The sequence below is a fragment of the Oratosquilla oratoria genome, chromosome 20 (assembly GCF_046742065.1).
Source record: "Oratosquilla oratoria isolate Oo_2021 chromosome 20, ASM4674206v1, whole genome shotgun sequence".
In the NCBI taxonomy this organism is placed as follows: domain Eukaryota; kingdom Metazoa; phylum Arthropoda; class Malacostraca; order Stomatopoda; family Squillidae; genus Oratosquilla; species Oratosquilla oratoria.
In genome coordinates this window covers 36,131,240-36,148,739 of record NC_134796.1, presented here as the reverse complement: position 1 = coordinate 36,148,739, position 17,500 = coordinate 36,131,240, and the positions used below count along the sequence as shown (strand labels likewise).

Below are 17,500 nucleotides of genomic sequence, written 5' to 3'. Positions count from 1 at the left end.
AAAGCAGGTAAGGCACCTGGTCTGGATGGATGTCATGCAGAATGTCTGAAAAAGGGAGGTTCAGTGATGGTGGACTGGTTGGTGAGATTATTTAATGTTTGCTGGAGAGAGGGTAGAGTACCGGAGGACTGGAGTAGTGCCTGTATAGTTCCTCTTTACAAGGGAAAAGGGGACAAGTGTGAATGTAGTAATTTCAGAGGGATTAGCCTGTTGAGTGTAGTAGGGAAGGCTTATGGGAGAATCTTAATTGAGAGGATTAGGAGAGGAACAGAAGGAGTAATTGGTGAGGAACAGTGTGGATTTAGGACGGGTAGAGGTTGTGTAGATCAGATCTTTGTGGTAAGACAGATATGTGAGAAAGCTATAGGAAAGGGGAAGGATGTTTTTTGGGCTTTTATGGATCTGGAAAAGGCTTATGATAGGGTAGACAGAAAGGCACTGTGGGAGGTTATGCAGATTTATGGGATAGGAGGAAAGCTTTTGGGAGCTGTCAAGAGTTTTTATGTGAGTAGTAGAGCATGTGTTAGGATTGGAAATGGAGAGAGTGAGTGGTTTGAAGTAAAGGTGGGACTTCGTCAAGGATGTGTTATGTCGCCCTGGCTGTTCAACTTATACATGGATGGGGTGGTGCGAGAGGTGAATGCTAGGGTAGTGAGTCAGGGATTGGAGATGGTTAAAGAAAATGGAGAAAAGTGGGAGGTGAGCCAGCTGTTGTTTGCAGACGACACTGCGCTTGTGGCAGGGTCAGAGGAGGGATTGAGGAAGCTGGTGGCAGAGTTTGGGAGAGTATGTGATAGAAGAAAGCTAAAGATAAATGTGGGTAAAAGTAAGGTGATGAGATGTACAAGGGGTGAAAGTGGCAGTAGACTGGAAGTGAACATTAAGGGAGAGCGACTGGAGGAAGTGGATAGTTTTAGATACTTGGGTGCAAGTGTAGCAGGAAAAGGTGGAGTGAAGGTGGAGGTAGAATGTAGATTGAGAGAAGCGAGTAAATGCCTTGGTGGTTTAAAGAGTGTAATGAGAAATAGACATTTGGGAATGGATGCGAAGAGGAGACTGTATGAAGGAGTGATTGTGCCAACAGCATTGTATGGGGCAGAAACGTGGAACATAAGAGAAGAAGAGAGAAGGAGTTTGAATGTGTTTGAGATGAGGTGTCTGAGAAGTATGGTGGGGGTTACTAGGCTGGATAGAGTGAGAAATGAGGAGGTGAGGAGGAGAACAGGGTGAAAAAGGATTTGGGAGATAGGGTTGATGAAAGAATATTAGGATGGTTTGGACACATGGAAAGAATGAGTGAAGAAAGACTAGTAAAAGAGGTATGGAAGGCAGATGTGGAGGGAGTGAACATGAGGGGACGTCCTAGGATGAGGTGGATGGATGGGGTGAAGGGGGCTTTGGGGAAGAGGGGAATGTCTGTTGAGGAAGGAAGGGAGAGGACGGAAGACAGAGGTGAGTGGAGAATGGTTGTATATGGATGATGTTGTGACTGCATGAGGAGGAATGGGCGGGGGTGGGGGGTGGGGTAGTATGTGTGAGTAAATTTTGACGCAGCCCGAAGGGATTTCTCCCCGTCCTCTCCTTATATGCAAAGGGGGACGGAGAGGGGGGGTCGCCGATTAAATGAAGCGGCCTTGCTGTGGATGTACTGTGTCTTGCGACACTGCTTCTGACCCAGGGCGGTGGGCAGGGTGCAGGGATGACCCGTCATCCAGGAGGTGCTCAGATGAGAGGAAGGGTGGGAGGGGTGTGGAGTGTATTTAGGGATGAAATGGGTGGGAGTGTTTTTATGCCTTTCCCTTTTTGGCTACCGCCCTTGGAAGGGGGAAAAAGCCTTGGTATATGTATGTATGTATGTATTATGAATATGATTTTTTTTTTTTTGGGGGGGGGGCATCCGACCTAGATATGGATCAAAAGGTCTCCTGTCGGCATGCTCCGCCTTTGTAATCCTTTGTAAATCCTTTGTACGTAAGCATTAAAAAATTGGAAAATATCACATATATTGGCAGTGTAGTGCATAATGGTGCAGGTCATGTCAGAAAGTGCTTTGAAGGTTTGTCATTGTCCATAGCACTAATGACTCGCTTAGCCAAATGGCGTTTTCGATGTTTTTCCAGGAATATCAAATTTCAAATTTCCTAGTTGCTTGTGCTCCCTGTCTTATTGTACTGTCGTGAGCCACGAGAAGAAGAAGGAGAGAGCCTAAGTCAGGAAGCGAGTAGCTGCGGCCGAAGCCGTTACCTTTGCCATATACATTTGGACTGATGAGCCAGGTCATTGCTGAGAATCGGGGGAAAATTTCTGGATTCGAAACCAAAACTAAACAAATGTGAGACCAGCACGCTTCTGATTACGCCATCAGCGCATCATTAAGCTACCGGCACACGACAATATATATATATACATCTATATATATATGTATATATATATATGTATATATATATATAAATATATATATATATATGTGTGTGAGTGTGTATATATATAATTTGTATATATATGTATATATATATATATGTATATATCATATATGTATATAGGATATATATATATAAATATATATATATATATATATATATATATATATATATTCATGAAAGTAGCAGTTGCCGACAAGAATGACGAGTTAAATACCATTTGAGGACGGAAACTTTATCTGTACGACGTTTGTGTATATGTATATATATATATATATATATATATATATATATGCATATATATATACGCATATATATATACGCATATATATATATATACACATATATATACATATACACATATATATACATATATATACACACGCGCGCACACATATATATACACATATATATAAACACATATATACATATATATACACACGCGCGCGCATATATGTATATATTTATAAATATATATATATATATATATATACTGTATATATATGCAAAATAACCACAAGAGAAAGGAAACTTGTAGACAGTAAGTACTTTCGTATATTACATCTTCTGAAGATGTAATATACGAAAGTACTTACTGTCTACAAGTTTCCTTTCTCCTGTGGTTATTTTGCATTTTTGTATCACGGTGATGTGATTGCTTGCATATGTATGTATATATATATATATATATGTATATATATATATATATATATACATATATATATATATATGAATAAATATATATATATAACATACATATATATACACACACACACACACACACACACACACACACATATATATGTGTATATATATATATATATATATATATATATATATATATATATATATATTCATAAAAGTAGCAGTTGCCGACAAGACTGACGAGTTAGATACCATGTGAGGACGGAGCCTTTATTTGTACGACGTTTCGCTCATTACAGCTTTTTCAATGTACTTGAAAAGGCTGTAATGAACGAACCGTCATACAAATAAAGGCTCCGTCCTCACATGGTGTTTAACTCTTCAATATATATATATATATATATATATATATATATATATATATGTATATATATATATATATATATGTATATATATATATATATATATATATGTATATATATATATATATATATATATATATATACATATATATATATATATATATATATATGCCAACATCCTCCTCAGCTCTTCGCTGAGGAGGATATTGGCAGAAGCCCATAAGCAGGAAAACTTGACTTCATAACCTTCTAAGCATCTAGGGCATCCGAGTGACGCACAGGCAGCCGTGACAGTGAGGAACACCTGCGTGCTCGTCAGGACTGCATCCCGCGTCCTACTCCCGTGAGAGGGAGGGACGGGGAAGGGGGTGGGGTTGATGGTGAGGTTAGGAGGGGTAAGATCCCTCGAGAAATTTTATGACACCTGTCTGATCTCGAGTCTTCGCGCGAAGGGCTATGTCAAAGGGAGGAAATTCGTTTTTATTTAGCTCAGGGTCAAAGTGGAGATGTAGGATATCGACAGTTCAAAGGCCATGGAATCACAATAATATCAAAGTCCATTTTCAAAGCGAGGAACTTCGTATATATTGCGCTCTGGCCAAGGGCTAGTCTGTTTTATTCACATGAGGGTCAAAGTAGGATATGGTCAAGTGTAGGTCATGGCGACGGCCCAGTAAGAATGTATGAAACGCATCGAAATGCAGAAGAGATTTGCAGTTTAACGCCAAGCAAACTGCATCAAACTCGAAGGCAGATTAGAGACAAAATGTTCTATTCGTTTGATTTCTAATTCGGTCTCAACAATGGTGAAAGTGAGTATTAAAGACTAAATATAGGAATCAAAACAAAACGATTTCATTTGCTTTGTTGAGGATGTTGCCTGCTTAAAGAATATTACGCATTTCTAGGTATGGATTGCAATGAAATACTTTTTGTTTTCTTTATACTCTGCTTATCTTTTTTCGATACAGAGTCCCATTTAATACACATTAAATTTGAATATCTTGTGTGACATAATGGCAGTGTCCTTGCCAAGGGTTCGAGTCCCTGTGGCAGAGTTATTCAGTGCCCTTTAGGTGCAAAGGTACCCCCCTACCCCAGTGGTTCCCAAACTGGGAGTAAATTACCCCGTGGGGGTAATTTAAAAAAAAATCGGGGGCATTGGATGGGCTGGTACTTTCAACCACGGAGCCAAGAATTCCTCAACTAGCTTCAAGCATGCAGCTCCATCCATCCTACTGATGCTCTTGACATCTTTGGCAATAGTCAATAGAGATGCACAATCGTCAAATGCAATAAATAAACGAAAATACCTCTAGTGCTTTAATTTAACCGTATATAACAATGTTGACAATATTTTGTGAAAGGGGTAACGTACTTAATGTGGCATGTTAAATTGGGTTAACAAACTGAAAAAAGTTTGGGAACCACTGCTCTAATTCAAAGACAAACTCTATATCGACTATTCAGTCTTACCTGATAGAAACTCATTTGTGTGAGAAAATCAAGGTATGTTTTCTTAGGATAAAAGATCAAAACGGTAAAAATCTAGGGTGCAGAGACGAGATTAGTGAACAAAAGTTTCCAAGGGCTTCAAAAAGTGACATGGTTATCCGGCGTGCAATTTGAGAATTTTTTGCATATGTATTATTAGGTTAGGTTAGGTTAGGTTAGGTTAGGTTAGGTTAGGTTAGGTTAGGTTAGGTTAGGTTAGGTTAGGTTAGATTAGGTTAGGTTAGGTTAGGTTAGGTTAGGTTAGGTTAGGTTAGGTTAGGTTAGGTTAGGTTAGGTTAGGTTGGGTTGGGTTAGGTTAGGTTAGGTTAGGTTAGGTTAGGTTAGATTAGGTTAGGTCAGGTTAGGTTAGGTCAGGTTAGGTTAGGTAAGGTCAGGTTAGGTTAGGTCAAGTTGTTACGTCACGTTACGTTAGGTTAAGTTAGGTAAGGTTAGGTTAGGTTAGGTAAGGTTAGGTTAGGTCAGGTTACGTTACGTTACGTTACGTTACGTTACGTTAGGTCAGGTTTGGTTAGGTAAGGTTAGGTTAGGTTAGGAAAAAAAAAACAGTAGATGAGATGAAACTTTACAAATTCCGTCCGCCGTGTTTAAACAAATTAAGTACATTGTTAAGGGTGTCACAACCTCGTGATATTTTGTCCCAAGTGTCTTACCAACCAAGCAGGTACTCAGTCCTAAACGAAGGTTACATTAAGTACACTAAATACAAGAAAAATGGATGTATAATAGTACAGGAGAATTACATATATACATAATTAATCAGCCAATTTTTACGCCAATCGTAGCTTTTATTGTCATTAGACCTGCAAGGTATTCACTATCTAGCCTGTTTTATGTGACTAATTTACGTAGTTACTTATTCATTGTTTATCTATTTATTCATTTATTCATATGTTCATATCTTTATGCATTAATTAATTAATTAATTAATTAATTAATCTATTGATTCATTTATTCATTTATTTGTTTATTTATTCTAATTAATTAATCTATTTATTCATTTATTCATTTATTTGTTTATTTATTCATTTTTATTTATATAATATTTTATTTATCTACTTATTCATTTGTTAATTCATTCATTTGTTTATTTATTCATCTATCTATTCATTTGTCAATTCATTTATTACTCCTCTCTTTGTTTATTCATGAATTTTTATATTTGGTTACCTATTTTTGTATTATTTTATTTATTCATTCATTTATTCATTTATTCATTTATTCATTCATTTATTCATTTATTCATTTATTCATTTATTCATTTATTCATTTATTCATTTATTCATTTATTCATTTATTCATCTATTCATTTAATTATTCAATTATTTATCTATTTATCTATTTATCAATATATGAATCTATCAATTATTTGTTTGATTATCTATCTATTTATCAACCTATCAATTAATTTTTCACCATGGTGGGAGTCTTTACGGTGCTGTTGTCGCTGTGGGATTTTGGTCCGGACAGGACAGACTCCTCCAGATGACTAGAATTGTCTTGGATGAAACTCTCATCGGTGGTTTGCCCGACCTCTGTTCCGTTGAGTTGGCACGCCCAGACGCTAGCCAGTTCACCAGTGACATATGTATACGTTCTGTAAAACGTAGATACCTGTACATACGTCTTGTCCAAGTCACTGAGCGCACGCTGAGACGAAATGGCTCTGGTAATGAGTGGACGAGCAGAGGGGAGGGAGAGAGGGGTAGAGTGAGGAGAGAGGGGAGAGGGGGAGAGGAGGTGAGGGAGAGAAGGGGAGAGTGAGGAGAGAGGGGGAGAAAGGGGAGAGAGGGAAGAGAGGGGAGAGTGGGGAAGAGGGGTAGAGGGGAGAGAAAGGGAGAGGGGAAGAGAGGGGAGAAAGGGGGAGAGGGAATAGAAAGGAGACGGGGAGAAGGGATAGAAGGGATAGAGGGGGTACAGGGCCAGGGGGGTGGAGGGGAAGAGTAGGGAGAGGTGGGGAGGAGGGAGAAGGGTAGAGGGAATAGAAGAGGTAGAGAGAGTAGAGGGGGTAAGGGGGTGAGGGGGGAGGGGGGAAATGGGAAGAGGGGGCAGAGGGGTAAAGGGGAGAGAGGGGTAGATATTAGAGGGGACGAGGGGGAGAGGGGTAGAGGGGGTCTGTTTTCTAATTTTCCCCCTGCGTCCATGTATCACGCAATAATGATCCGAATAGTGGGGAGAGGAGGGGAAGGGGAGGGGAGAGGAGGGGAGGGGAGGGGGGCATAGTACGGGGGGGAGGGAGATTACCATTTATATCTCTCGAGCCAGGGAGCTTTTCTTTTCCCCTCCTCCCCATACGCCATGCCCCCCTTCTCCCCCAGGTAGTAGGTGCTGCTTGCATGCATCCCATGCAGTCAATGTATTCAGGGAGGAGTCACTCAACAATCTGTCTTGAATTGACGATTCGTTTTCATTCAGTGAAGCTCTGGTCACTCTCAAATTCAACTATAACTCCTTTCTTCTACCCTCCTCAAATCTTAAGAACATAAGAACATAAGCATGGGGAAGACTGCAAGAAATCACAAAGCCTACGCTAGGCAGTTCCATGTCTCTTACCACCTGTTATCTCTATCCATGAAATTATCTCATCGCCTCTTAAAATAACCAATTATTGTTTCAGGGCTCACTACATGATTTCCAAGTCCGTTCTATTCGTTAACCATTCTGTTGGTGAACCAGTTCTTGTCTATTTCCTTCCTTCTATGACTTCACCTCATCGTCGCGATGGCATCCCCCCAGGATAGGATAGAAGCTCTGGTTATTACCAAAGAAATACTCCTTCTCTCTTAGAACTGCCATCCAGCTTCTTCGTCGGTCCATAGATCCGATGTGGGTTTCTCTTCGAGTCTTATTGTCTTTGACATCATCAAATGCGGAGCATGCCGACATGATACTTGCGCTCCTTTGTCTGAGAGAGTTTGAGTTCTTCAACCGCCAAGATGTAAATATTTTACTTATTCTGGTTAAAGGCGCGCAACCAGCACAAGGAAGCATTCTCTCGGGCCACCTTTGGCAGCGATTATGAACGCAGGTATTTCTACAAAGGTTTATGAATGACTATGGGGTACAGTTTTGGTCTCCGTCCTATAGAATGGATATTAATTCACTAGAATCAGTACATAAGAGAGTGAGCAAAACGATACGTGAGCTCAGCAATTTACCTTACGAAGATAGACTTAGGTAACTTAATTTAAATTCTCTGGAAAGACAGAGTGTGAGGTGATCTAATAGGGGTATTCAAATGAGTCGAGGGCTTTAACATGGGTGATGTAGGTGAAGTCATCATATTAGGACAGCAGGGCAAGATTTGTAGTACATACATACATATACCAAGGCTTTTTCCCCCTTACAAGGGAGGTAGCTAAAAAGAAAAAGGCATAAAACCATTCCCACCCATTCCATCCCTAAATACACTCCACCCCCCTTCACCCTCCCTCTTATCTTAGCACTGTCCCTGCACCTTGTCCACTGCCCTGGGTCAGAGGCAGTGTCGCAAGACACAGCACATCCACAGCAAGGCCGCTTCATTAAATCGGATAAATTTAGGTTTAAAAAAGGAAATAGGCAAGAACTGGTTTACCAACAGAATGGTTAACGAATGGAATAGACTTAGTATCTATGTAGTGAGCGCTGAAACAATTGGTTGTTTTAAGAGAAGATTAGATCATTCTATGGATAGGGATGACAGGTGGTAAGGGACATGGAACTACCTAATGAAGACCATATGGTCTCTTGCAGTCTTTTATCTTTTGGTCTTATTTTCTTGTGTTCTTATGTTTTAACGTATTGTGCACTGGTGACGTCACTGGAAGCGTTATGGTCTTGCATTCGCTTAGTTGTGGGCTCGAGTACCACACTTTTTTCCTATTCCCAGCAATGACTATTACCTACCCTATCAGTCCCCAAAGTCTATAATGGGGCAAAGGCGACGGCTTCGGCCGTAGTTATTCAACCCCTGGCGTAGGCTCTTTACTATCACCATCTTCCCTCCAACAGGTGATAGCATTCAGCAGGGGTAATCCTCCCCGCCACTCCATCAGAATCAAGAAAAGACCTTCCCCATTCCTTTGAGCATCGAATTTTTAGACCCATTTGTAAACAGTTCGATTCATAAAACTGCCAGCCTTTCAATGTTAATTAAAAGCTTCCCCGCCCGCGTTTCACATCGGTAGTCATAATGCTGAGGTTTTCTTTACTCCCATAAGCTTCTGACTTTCCTTACATTATTTTGAGCCACAGTGAGCCAGACCCGAAGTTTTCGAATGACACCGCGAACAGCCTACAGCCAACAATCCTGATCTGAAAAATCCAAATTGAAACAAATGCGTAATGACCTAATCACCATGGTGGCACATAGTAAAGATATTGGTAATATTAAGAGACTTTAACCAGGGTGCTGCAGGCAAGGTCACCATATTAAGACAGCAGGGCAGTACTCGTAGTAATGGATTTCGATTGGAGAAATTTAGGTTTAAAAAGGGAATAACCTAGAAATGGTTTACCAACAGATGGGTTAACGCATGCAATAGACTTAGTAACCATATAGTGAGCGCTGAAACAGTTGGTTGTTTTAAAAGAAGATAACTTTATGTATAGGGATGACAGGTGCTAAGGGACATGGAACTGCCTAGTGTAGGCCTTATGGTCTCTTTCACTCTCCCCCATTCATATGTTCTTAATTGATCTTGGCGAGATGGATTTTCAGTCTGTGCTTAAGATATGGACACACAAGACACGGAGGGCTGAAGGTGGCGGCACACTAGACATTTCTCGCTAGCATGCTACTTGCTTTTGCTACTTCGTTTGAGTAGAAACGACTTTGGTTACGATCTTTTGTTTTTCAAATTTCCAAATGTCAAATTACTCTTGCGTCATACAGTGAGAAGCTGAATGACGAACTAAGAGAAGTTAAACCTAAAATACGAATGTTAGACACATTGTTGAGATGTTCTTACGGAAGTCTAGAATATTGTAACCGAAGTCGTTTCTACTCAAACGAAGTAGCAAAAGTAAGTAGCATGCTAGCCTAGTGTGCCACCACCAGGCTGTAAATCGCAGGCTGTACCAGGCACCAGGCAAATTGACTGAGGAGTGACGTTGTCCGACAACTTGGGTGGCCAACTCTAGGAGGAGGAGGAGGAGTAGGAAGAGGAGGATGAGGACGAGGAGGAAGAGGAAGAGGAGGAAGACGAGGAGAAAGAGGAGGAGGAGTAGAAGGAAAAGAGGAGGAAGAAGAAGAGGAGGAGGAAGAAGAGGAAGTAAAAAGAGAAGGGGAGGAAGAAGAAGAGGAAGAAGAAGAGGATGAGGAAGTAAAAGAGCAGTAGGAAGAGGAGGGGGAGAGGAGGAGGAGGAGGAGGATGCAGAGGTGGAAGAATAAGAGCAGTAGTTACATGCACAGACCAACAACAACAAACCTATTGGTCCTTTCATTAAGAAGAGGAGGAGGAGGAGAAAGAAGAGGAGAGGGAAGAGGAGGAGGACAAGGATGAGAAGGAGAAGAGAATGAAAAGAAGTAGGAGAGGGAGGACGAGAAGGAGGATGAAGAGGAGGGAGAGAAGAAGAAAGAAGAGAAGAGGGAAGAGGTGGAGGAAAAGAAAAAGAAAAGAAGTAGGAGAAGGAAGACGAGGAGGAGGAGGAGAAGAGAGGGAAGAGAAGTAGAAGAAGGAAGACGAGGAGGAGGAGGAGAAGAAGAAAGATGGGGAGAGGGAAGAGAAGTAGAACAAGGAGGAGGAGGGGAAGAAGTGAAGGAAGAGAAGTAGGAGAAGGAGGACGAGGACGAGGAAGAAGAGGAGGAGTAGGAGGAGGAGGAGAAGAAGAAAGAAAAGGAGATGGAAGAGGAGGAGGACAAGGAGGAGAAGAGAAGGAAGAGAAATAGGAGAAGGAGGACGAGGAGGATTAGGAGGAGGAAGAGGAGGAGGAGGAGGAGGAGGAGGAGGAGGAGGAGGAGGAGGAGGAGGAGGAGGAGGAGGAGGAGGAGGAGGCCGTTGCTTTGGCATTGGAACGAGTTGGTTCGGGCAGGAGGCACTTAAGGGGTCAGGTTGCGGCGGCGACGGCGACGGCCATTTAAATGCAATCGCTCGATTTCTGTTGTCAACACCAGGCTCGCTCTATTTCACCTTACGTGCACGCAAGTTTGTGTACATGCATACATGAATACATACATACGTACATACATACATACGTACATACCTACCTACATACATACATACATACATACATACATACATACATACATACATACATACATACATACACATATACATACATACGCTCATACATACATACATACATACATACATACATACATACATACATACATACGTACATACATACATACATACATACATACATACATACATACATACATACATACATACATACATACATACATACATACATATACACATACATACATACATACATACATACATACATACATACATACATACATACATACATACATACATACATACATACATACATACATACATACATACATACATACACGTGTTGGACAGAAGAGTGAATGCGCCTTTAAATTCCGTTGGTTTGCTTTGATCCCCTTTGGACCTCCCTTCTCCCCTCTTCCCCACCCTCCCCCCTTTCCCACTTCCTCCTTCCCCTTTTTCTCCCTTCCCCCCTTCCCCCATTTTTGCTTCCCCTCTCCTCATTGATTCTGTTTTGCGTCACGACTCCCCACCCCCACCCACCTCCCCCTTGCTGTATGGGGCCACAAGGGCGGTGTCCAGGACTCACGACCTATAATCTCACTATATATATATTTATAAATATATTTATATATATATCTATATATATATATATATATATATATATATATATATAGATATATATATATATATATATGTATATATATATACATACATACATATATGTATATATGTATATACATATATGTATATATATACATATATATATGTATATATATAATATATATATAATATATGTATATATATACATATATTTATATATGTGTGTATATATATATATATATGTATATATTGACTATATTATGACAAATAAGACTGAAGGTGGAGGAAGCAGACGAGGAGTATTGGGAATATTCTATGCTTTAACGTTTCGACCCGCAGGGTCTTGATCACAATGCTAACAACTCAAACATAACATGGGAATTTATACATAGACGGGTCATCTCATGGGACGCTTCAGAGAGCTTGTTATTTAATTTGCGTATTCTTTTATTATTAATAAGCTTGTGGCTTTTGCTAGACATATAAACCCTTCTCTATGGTTAATGTTGTTACTGATGTTAATGTATGCTGCCTCAATTGTCTTCCTCAGTTTCTTGGATGATCCTTTATTTAATATGGTTGTGCTGTTCCAATCTGGAAGGTGGCCATGCTTATCCACATGCATTACTATGGAGTTAGATGATCTATGGGCTTTTACGTTATTTCTATATTCATTTATTCATTTATTAAGTCCGCGACCAAATTCACCAAAATATGAAGAGGGACAGCTTTTACACGGGATTTTATAAACAATGCTGTTTTCGTTGGTGGGATTAATGTACCTATGTGTGACCCAATGTGTGATCAAATGTCCTACTTTGTTACCTGATTTCCTGGCTATTTTAATGCCCGCTTTCAGGAGAAAAGTGTCTAAGTGTGAATTGATATTAGATTTTGGTACTAAAATGTATCTGGTTTCATTATTACATTTATTATCATTTTTATTTTCATTCTAATTTTTATTTTTGTTAATTATTTCTTTGGCTTTCTTTTTCAATCTACATAAGAGACCTTTTGGATATTTGAGTTTGATGAAAGTCTCTGTGATATGTTGTAATTCAAGATCTAGAAATTCTTTACTGCATATGCGAAATGCTCTGAGGAAGAAACCTATTATAATACCTGTTTTAGTTCTGTCATTATGTCCTGAATAAAAGTGTATGTACTCTTCTTTATTGGTGGGTTTCCGGTATACTAAAAAATTCACATTTTTATCTATTCTATGGATAATTGTGTCTAAAAATGTAATTTCCCGTTATTTTCATTTTCTGGAGTAAATTGTATATTTTCATTTACACTGTTTGATCTCTTGAGTTTGTTGTTAATATCTGTATCATTAGGCACAATTATAAGTATGTCATCAACATACCTAAACCATTTGCTATTCCTACCCACTATTGTCATGTACTCTTCTGTTTCCAGTATTTCCATGTATAAATTTGCTAACACTCCAGAAAGGGGACTACAATTATCCATAGAATAGATAAAAATGTGAAATTTTCAGTATACTGGAAACCCACCAATAAAGAAGACTACACACACTTTTATTCAGGACATAATGACAGAAATAAAACAGGTATTACAATAGCTTTCTTCCTCAGCATTTTGTATATGTAGTAAAGGATTTCTAGATCTTGAATTACAACATATCAGAGACTTTCATCAAACTCAAATATCCAAAAGGTCTCTTATGTACATTGAAAAAAAAATTGCTAATATTGTTAAACAATATGATGACCATTGTCCTTTAGACTGCACTTACAGTTGTAGATAATTTCTGCTTTCTCCCAATTTTTGCGATGGTTTTTCCTTGTGTGTAGAAATACTGCAGAGTTTTCTTGTGTACATTTCACGGAGTTCTTATGTTCTTTTATTCTTCTTTTGAGGTCTCTTCCCGTTTGGCCCCAATAAACTTGTTCACAATCTCTACAAGGTATTTTGTAAACTCCTTGGCTGTCATCCGTCCATGTCCATAGAGTTAAGACGGATGACAGCCAAAGATTTTACAACCTTGTAGAGATTATAAACAAGTTTATTGGGGCCAAACGGGAAGAGACCTCAAAAGAAGAATTAAAAAACATAAGAACTTCGTGAAATATACATACCATGAAAAAACCATCGCATAAATTGAGAGACAACAGAAATCATCTACAACTCTAAGTGCAGTTTCCAGAGGAAGATCATTGAGTCATCATTAATTAAAAATTACCCAAATTATAATCCATCGAAGGGACAATGGTCATTAGATTGTTTAACAACATTATCAATTAAAAAACTTTTACCCAAGACAGCAATCGCTACCAAGGCAGAGTTACTTGAGCCATCTTATCATGTTCCCTTTGTATCCCTTTGTATCGACTACATAACTTGTACACCATGTAACTATCTGCTGTAGAGGACTACAGAAAGTGGTCGAAATATACAGTTAATTCTATTCTTCATCCGTTTGCTTTCTCCGACAGTGGGATTTTTCATTTTACCTATGTGTCACGACATAGTCCCTCTCTGCTATATATACATATATATACATATACATATATATATATATATATATATATACATGTATGTATGTACATATATATATATATATATATATATATATATATATATATATATATATATATATATACATACATACTTAATCCGTTGGATCTTGAACCTCATGTTGTTTTATCTATTCCTCTTTTGTCCAACTCGACATTCAGACCGTCCATCCATCTCATTCGAGGTCTACCTCTGGGTCTTCTTCCAGGTATTCTACCCATTATTACTCGTTTTGGAATCCTATGGTCTTACATACGCGCCACATGCTCAACCTATCTCAACATTGGTTCTATATATAACATCTATTATTTTCTCTTGGTTAGTTATTTCTCTCAGCTCATTATTGTGCCGTTTTCTTTGTCTAATCTCATTTTTATCAAAAAGTGGTCCGATAATTCGTCTCAATATTTTATTCTCATATACCAGTAGTCTCTGTTCCATCTCTTTTGTTGATTTTATATTTCATGATATACTTCTCTTTGATATTGGTATAAGGCTAATATATATATATATATATATATATATATATATATATATATATATATACACACATACATATTCACACACACTGAATGGTCCCCAGTGCAGATCTTAATCCAGTTTCCGTATATGTCTCCGACGAGCGCATTTTCAGTCTCGTTCGTGATGACATGGAATTAAAGGTAAAAAGTTAATGTGGTTGAAAAAATATATATATATATGTATATATATATATATATTATGCATGTATTTATATACAAGTTTCTCTTCCTGTAGAAGAACTTGTCTTATGGGGAATAATCACTACATTTCCTCACTCGTCCCCCACTCTCGCTAGGTGCGAAAAAAAAGTAAACTCCTCACCAACTCCAGCGCTGACAAGCTCACGTTGCCTTCTTCTCTTGCAGTGCGAGTACGGCGAGGATATCTGGGAGCGGATACTGGAACACGCTGGATGCAAGACCACTGTGTTCAGCACGCACTTGCAGTACGATGACAACATACTCATCACCCTCGCCAGTTCGTGCTCCGCCATTGTCGGCAAAGGAGACAAGGAGGACCATCTCATGTTCTTCGGCAGGTGGGTACTGATGGGTTTCAGAGAGCGTCTGCGGTGCGGCTGTTCCAATTCCACTACTGGACAGCGGCCTCTCGCAAACTCTTGGATGAGTCGCAAGACTCTCCCGCAAAGTTCTGTATCTTGTGTTTCCATATTTTTGTCAGTTTATTCCTTTCGATGAGTAGTTTATTTGCGTGGATGCACGTGTTATGTACTCCAGTGAATATCATATTCTATATTTTTCTTTTCTTTCTTTTAAACTTCATTTATCTATATATTTATTTATTCACTTATTCACTTATTCATATATATATATATATATATATATATATATATATATATATATATATATATATATATATATATATATATATATATATATATATATATATATATATATCACTTTCTTTCCGGTGATTTTCTCCGCGTTTAACAAACGCTTTTGTTTCATGTGGTTCTTTAGATAGTATAGCACTTCTTTCTTCTCACACAATAGTCTGTATTGAGATACACCTTCGATGCCACCTCATTAAATATATTCGGTGGAATCTTGTCTATCTACAGGGTTCCCGATGGTTCACGCCGCCATTAAAACGACCCTTTATATATCTATGAAGACTATCATAATGACGGCATGGATCCTCGTGAACCTTATAGGCGTCAAGAAACAGAGGGGCATCCCGCCACTTTCACTGGTTTGGAGTTAAACACTGATATGTATGTATATATGTATATATATATATATATATATATATATATATATATATATACATACATATATATATACACATATAATATGCATATATATATACATGTATATATATATATATATATATATATATATATATATATATATATATATATATATTAGCACAGCGTAATGTAATAGCACATTGGTAAAATGAAACTTGTTAACCCACTGTCGGAGAAAAGAAATCAGATATACTAATTATCTGTATATTTCGACCACTGACTGTGGTCCTCTTCAGCAGATTCTGCTGAAGACGATCACAGTCAGTGGTCGAAATATACAGATAATTAGTATTTCTGATTTCTTTTCTCCGACAGTGGGTTAACAAGTTACATATGTACATATATATATATGTATATATATATATATATGTATATACAGTATATATATAAATTTATATACATATATATATAAAAGGCTTACGCTTCTCAAGATCCGTGCTTCACTCGAAACCAGTAGAAGTTGATGGGATGCCCCTATGTTTCTGGACGCCTCATATATCTGTGAGGAGTTTCCTTGTCCTCCTTGTTATAAGGGGAAGGGTAGTTTTCAAGTCAAAACATACACCCGCTACATACATATAAAACCCATTTACAGCCCCTTTCATCTCAGCACCACATGGACGAAGGGTTCTTTCCCCCCGCCACAGCTAAGGCCCTGTTCACACTAGTGGTTTCAACCGCCGCGTTTTGGATCGAGGCGGTTCATTTACATTGTAAGCCAATTGAGGCGTTCATACACAACCACGCAGTTGTTCCTTAACTCTGCGGTACCGTCGTGGTTTCCGCGCTGTTCAAATCGCTAGTGTGAACAGGGCCTTACGTTGCCCTGTCTAGGTACCAATACTATATCACTACCCATTTCTTCAGGTGTTTCGTCAGATTCTTCAGCAACTACGGGTACGACAAACTGATCCGGGTAACTGGGCGTCACTTCTGCGAGTTTCTGAGTGAGGTCGACAACCTGCACTCCCAGATGCGTTTCAGGTCAGTCACAACAAGTCATAGCAAGTCACAATCCCCTTCATGTTGGTCATAACAAGTGACTACATTTATGTAGGTCCAAACCCCTTGTAAAACAACTTGCATCATCTATTGCTACCTGTTAGGAATAGTCCTCACTCCCAATCCTCACTTCTTGTCCACTCCCGTCCTCACCTCTTCTCTGCCGTCCCACGACCTTACTGACCTAAAAGCGGTTCCATGGGATACAACTCGCCCATCCTCAGCCCTATGATGATCACAAACCCCTTTTGAAGAAACGCACGTGCAGCTCACCAGCCTAAGACTAACCCTGTGAGGCCACCAAAGATGACTATCCAGTGCCAGGGTCTACCACGGGTGGGACAAGGCCTCCTTGAGGAAACACACGTGCAATGCCAGCCTCGGCCAGCCACGTAACACAGGAACATTAGATTCCTTGAGGAACTCATACCCTCTGTCTTCATGAGTCACCGCTGT

At 39.1% G+C, this 17,500-nt stretch overlaps 1 protein-coding gene across 1 annotated transcript in view; it reads left to right on the top strand.

The window, feature by feature from the left end:
- The window catches only part of LOC143036061 (soluble guanylate cyclase 89Da-like), a 55,012-nt gene that overhangs the window by 22,083 nt on the left and 15,429 nt on the right, over window positions 1-17,500 (top strand). Inside the window, exons 2-3 of the mRNA XM_076203317.1 lie at window positions 15,138-15,310; window positions 16,910-17,026. Coding sequence (XP_076059432.1) covers window positions 15,138-15,310; window positions 16,910-17,026 — 290 coding nt within the window. The remainder of the gene's footprint in view (window positions 1-15,137; window positions 15,311-16,909; window positions 17,027-17,500) is intronic.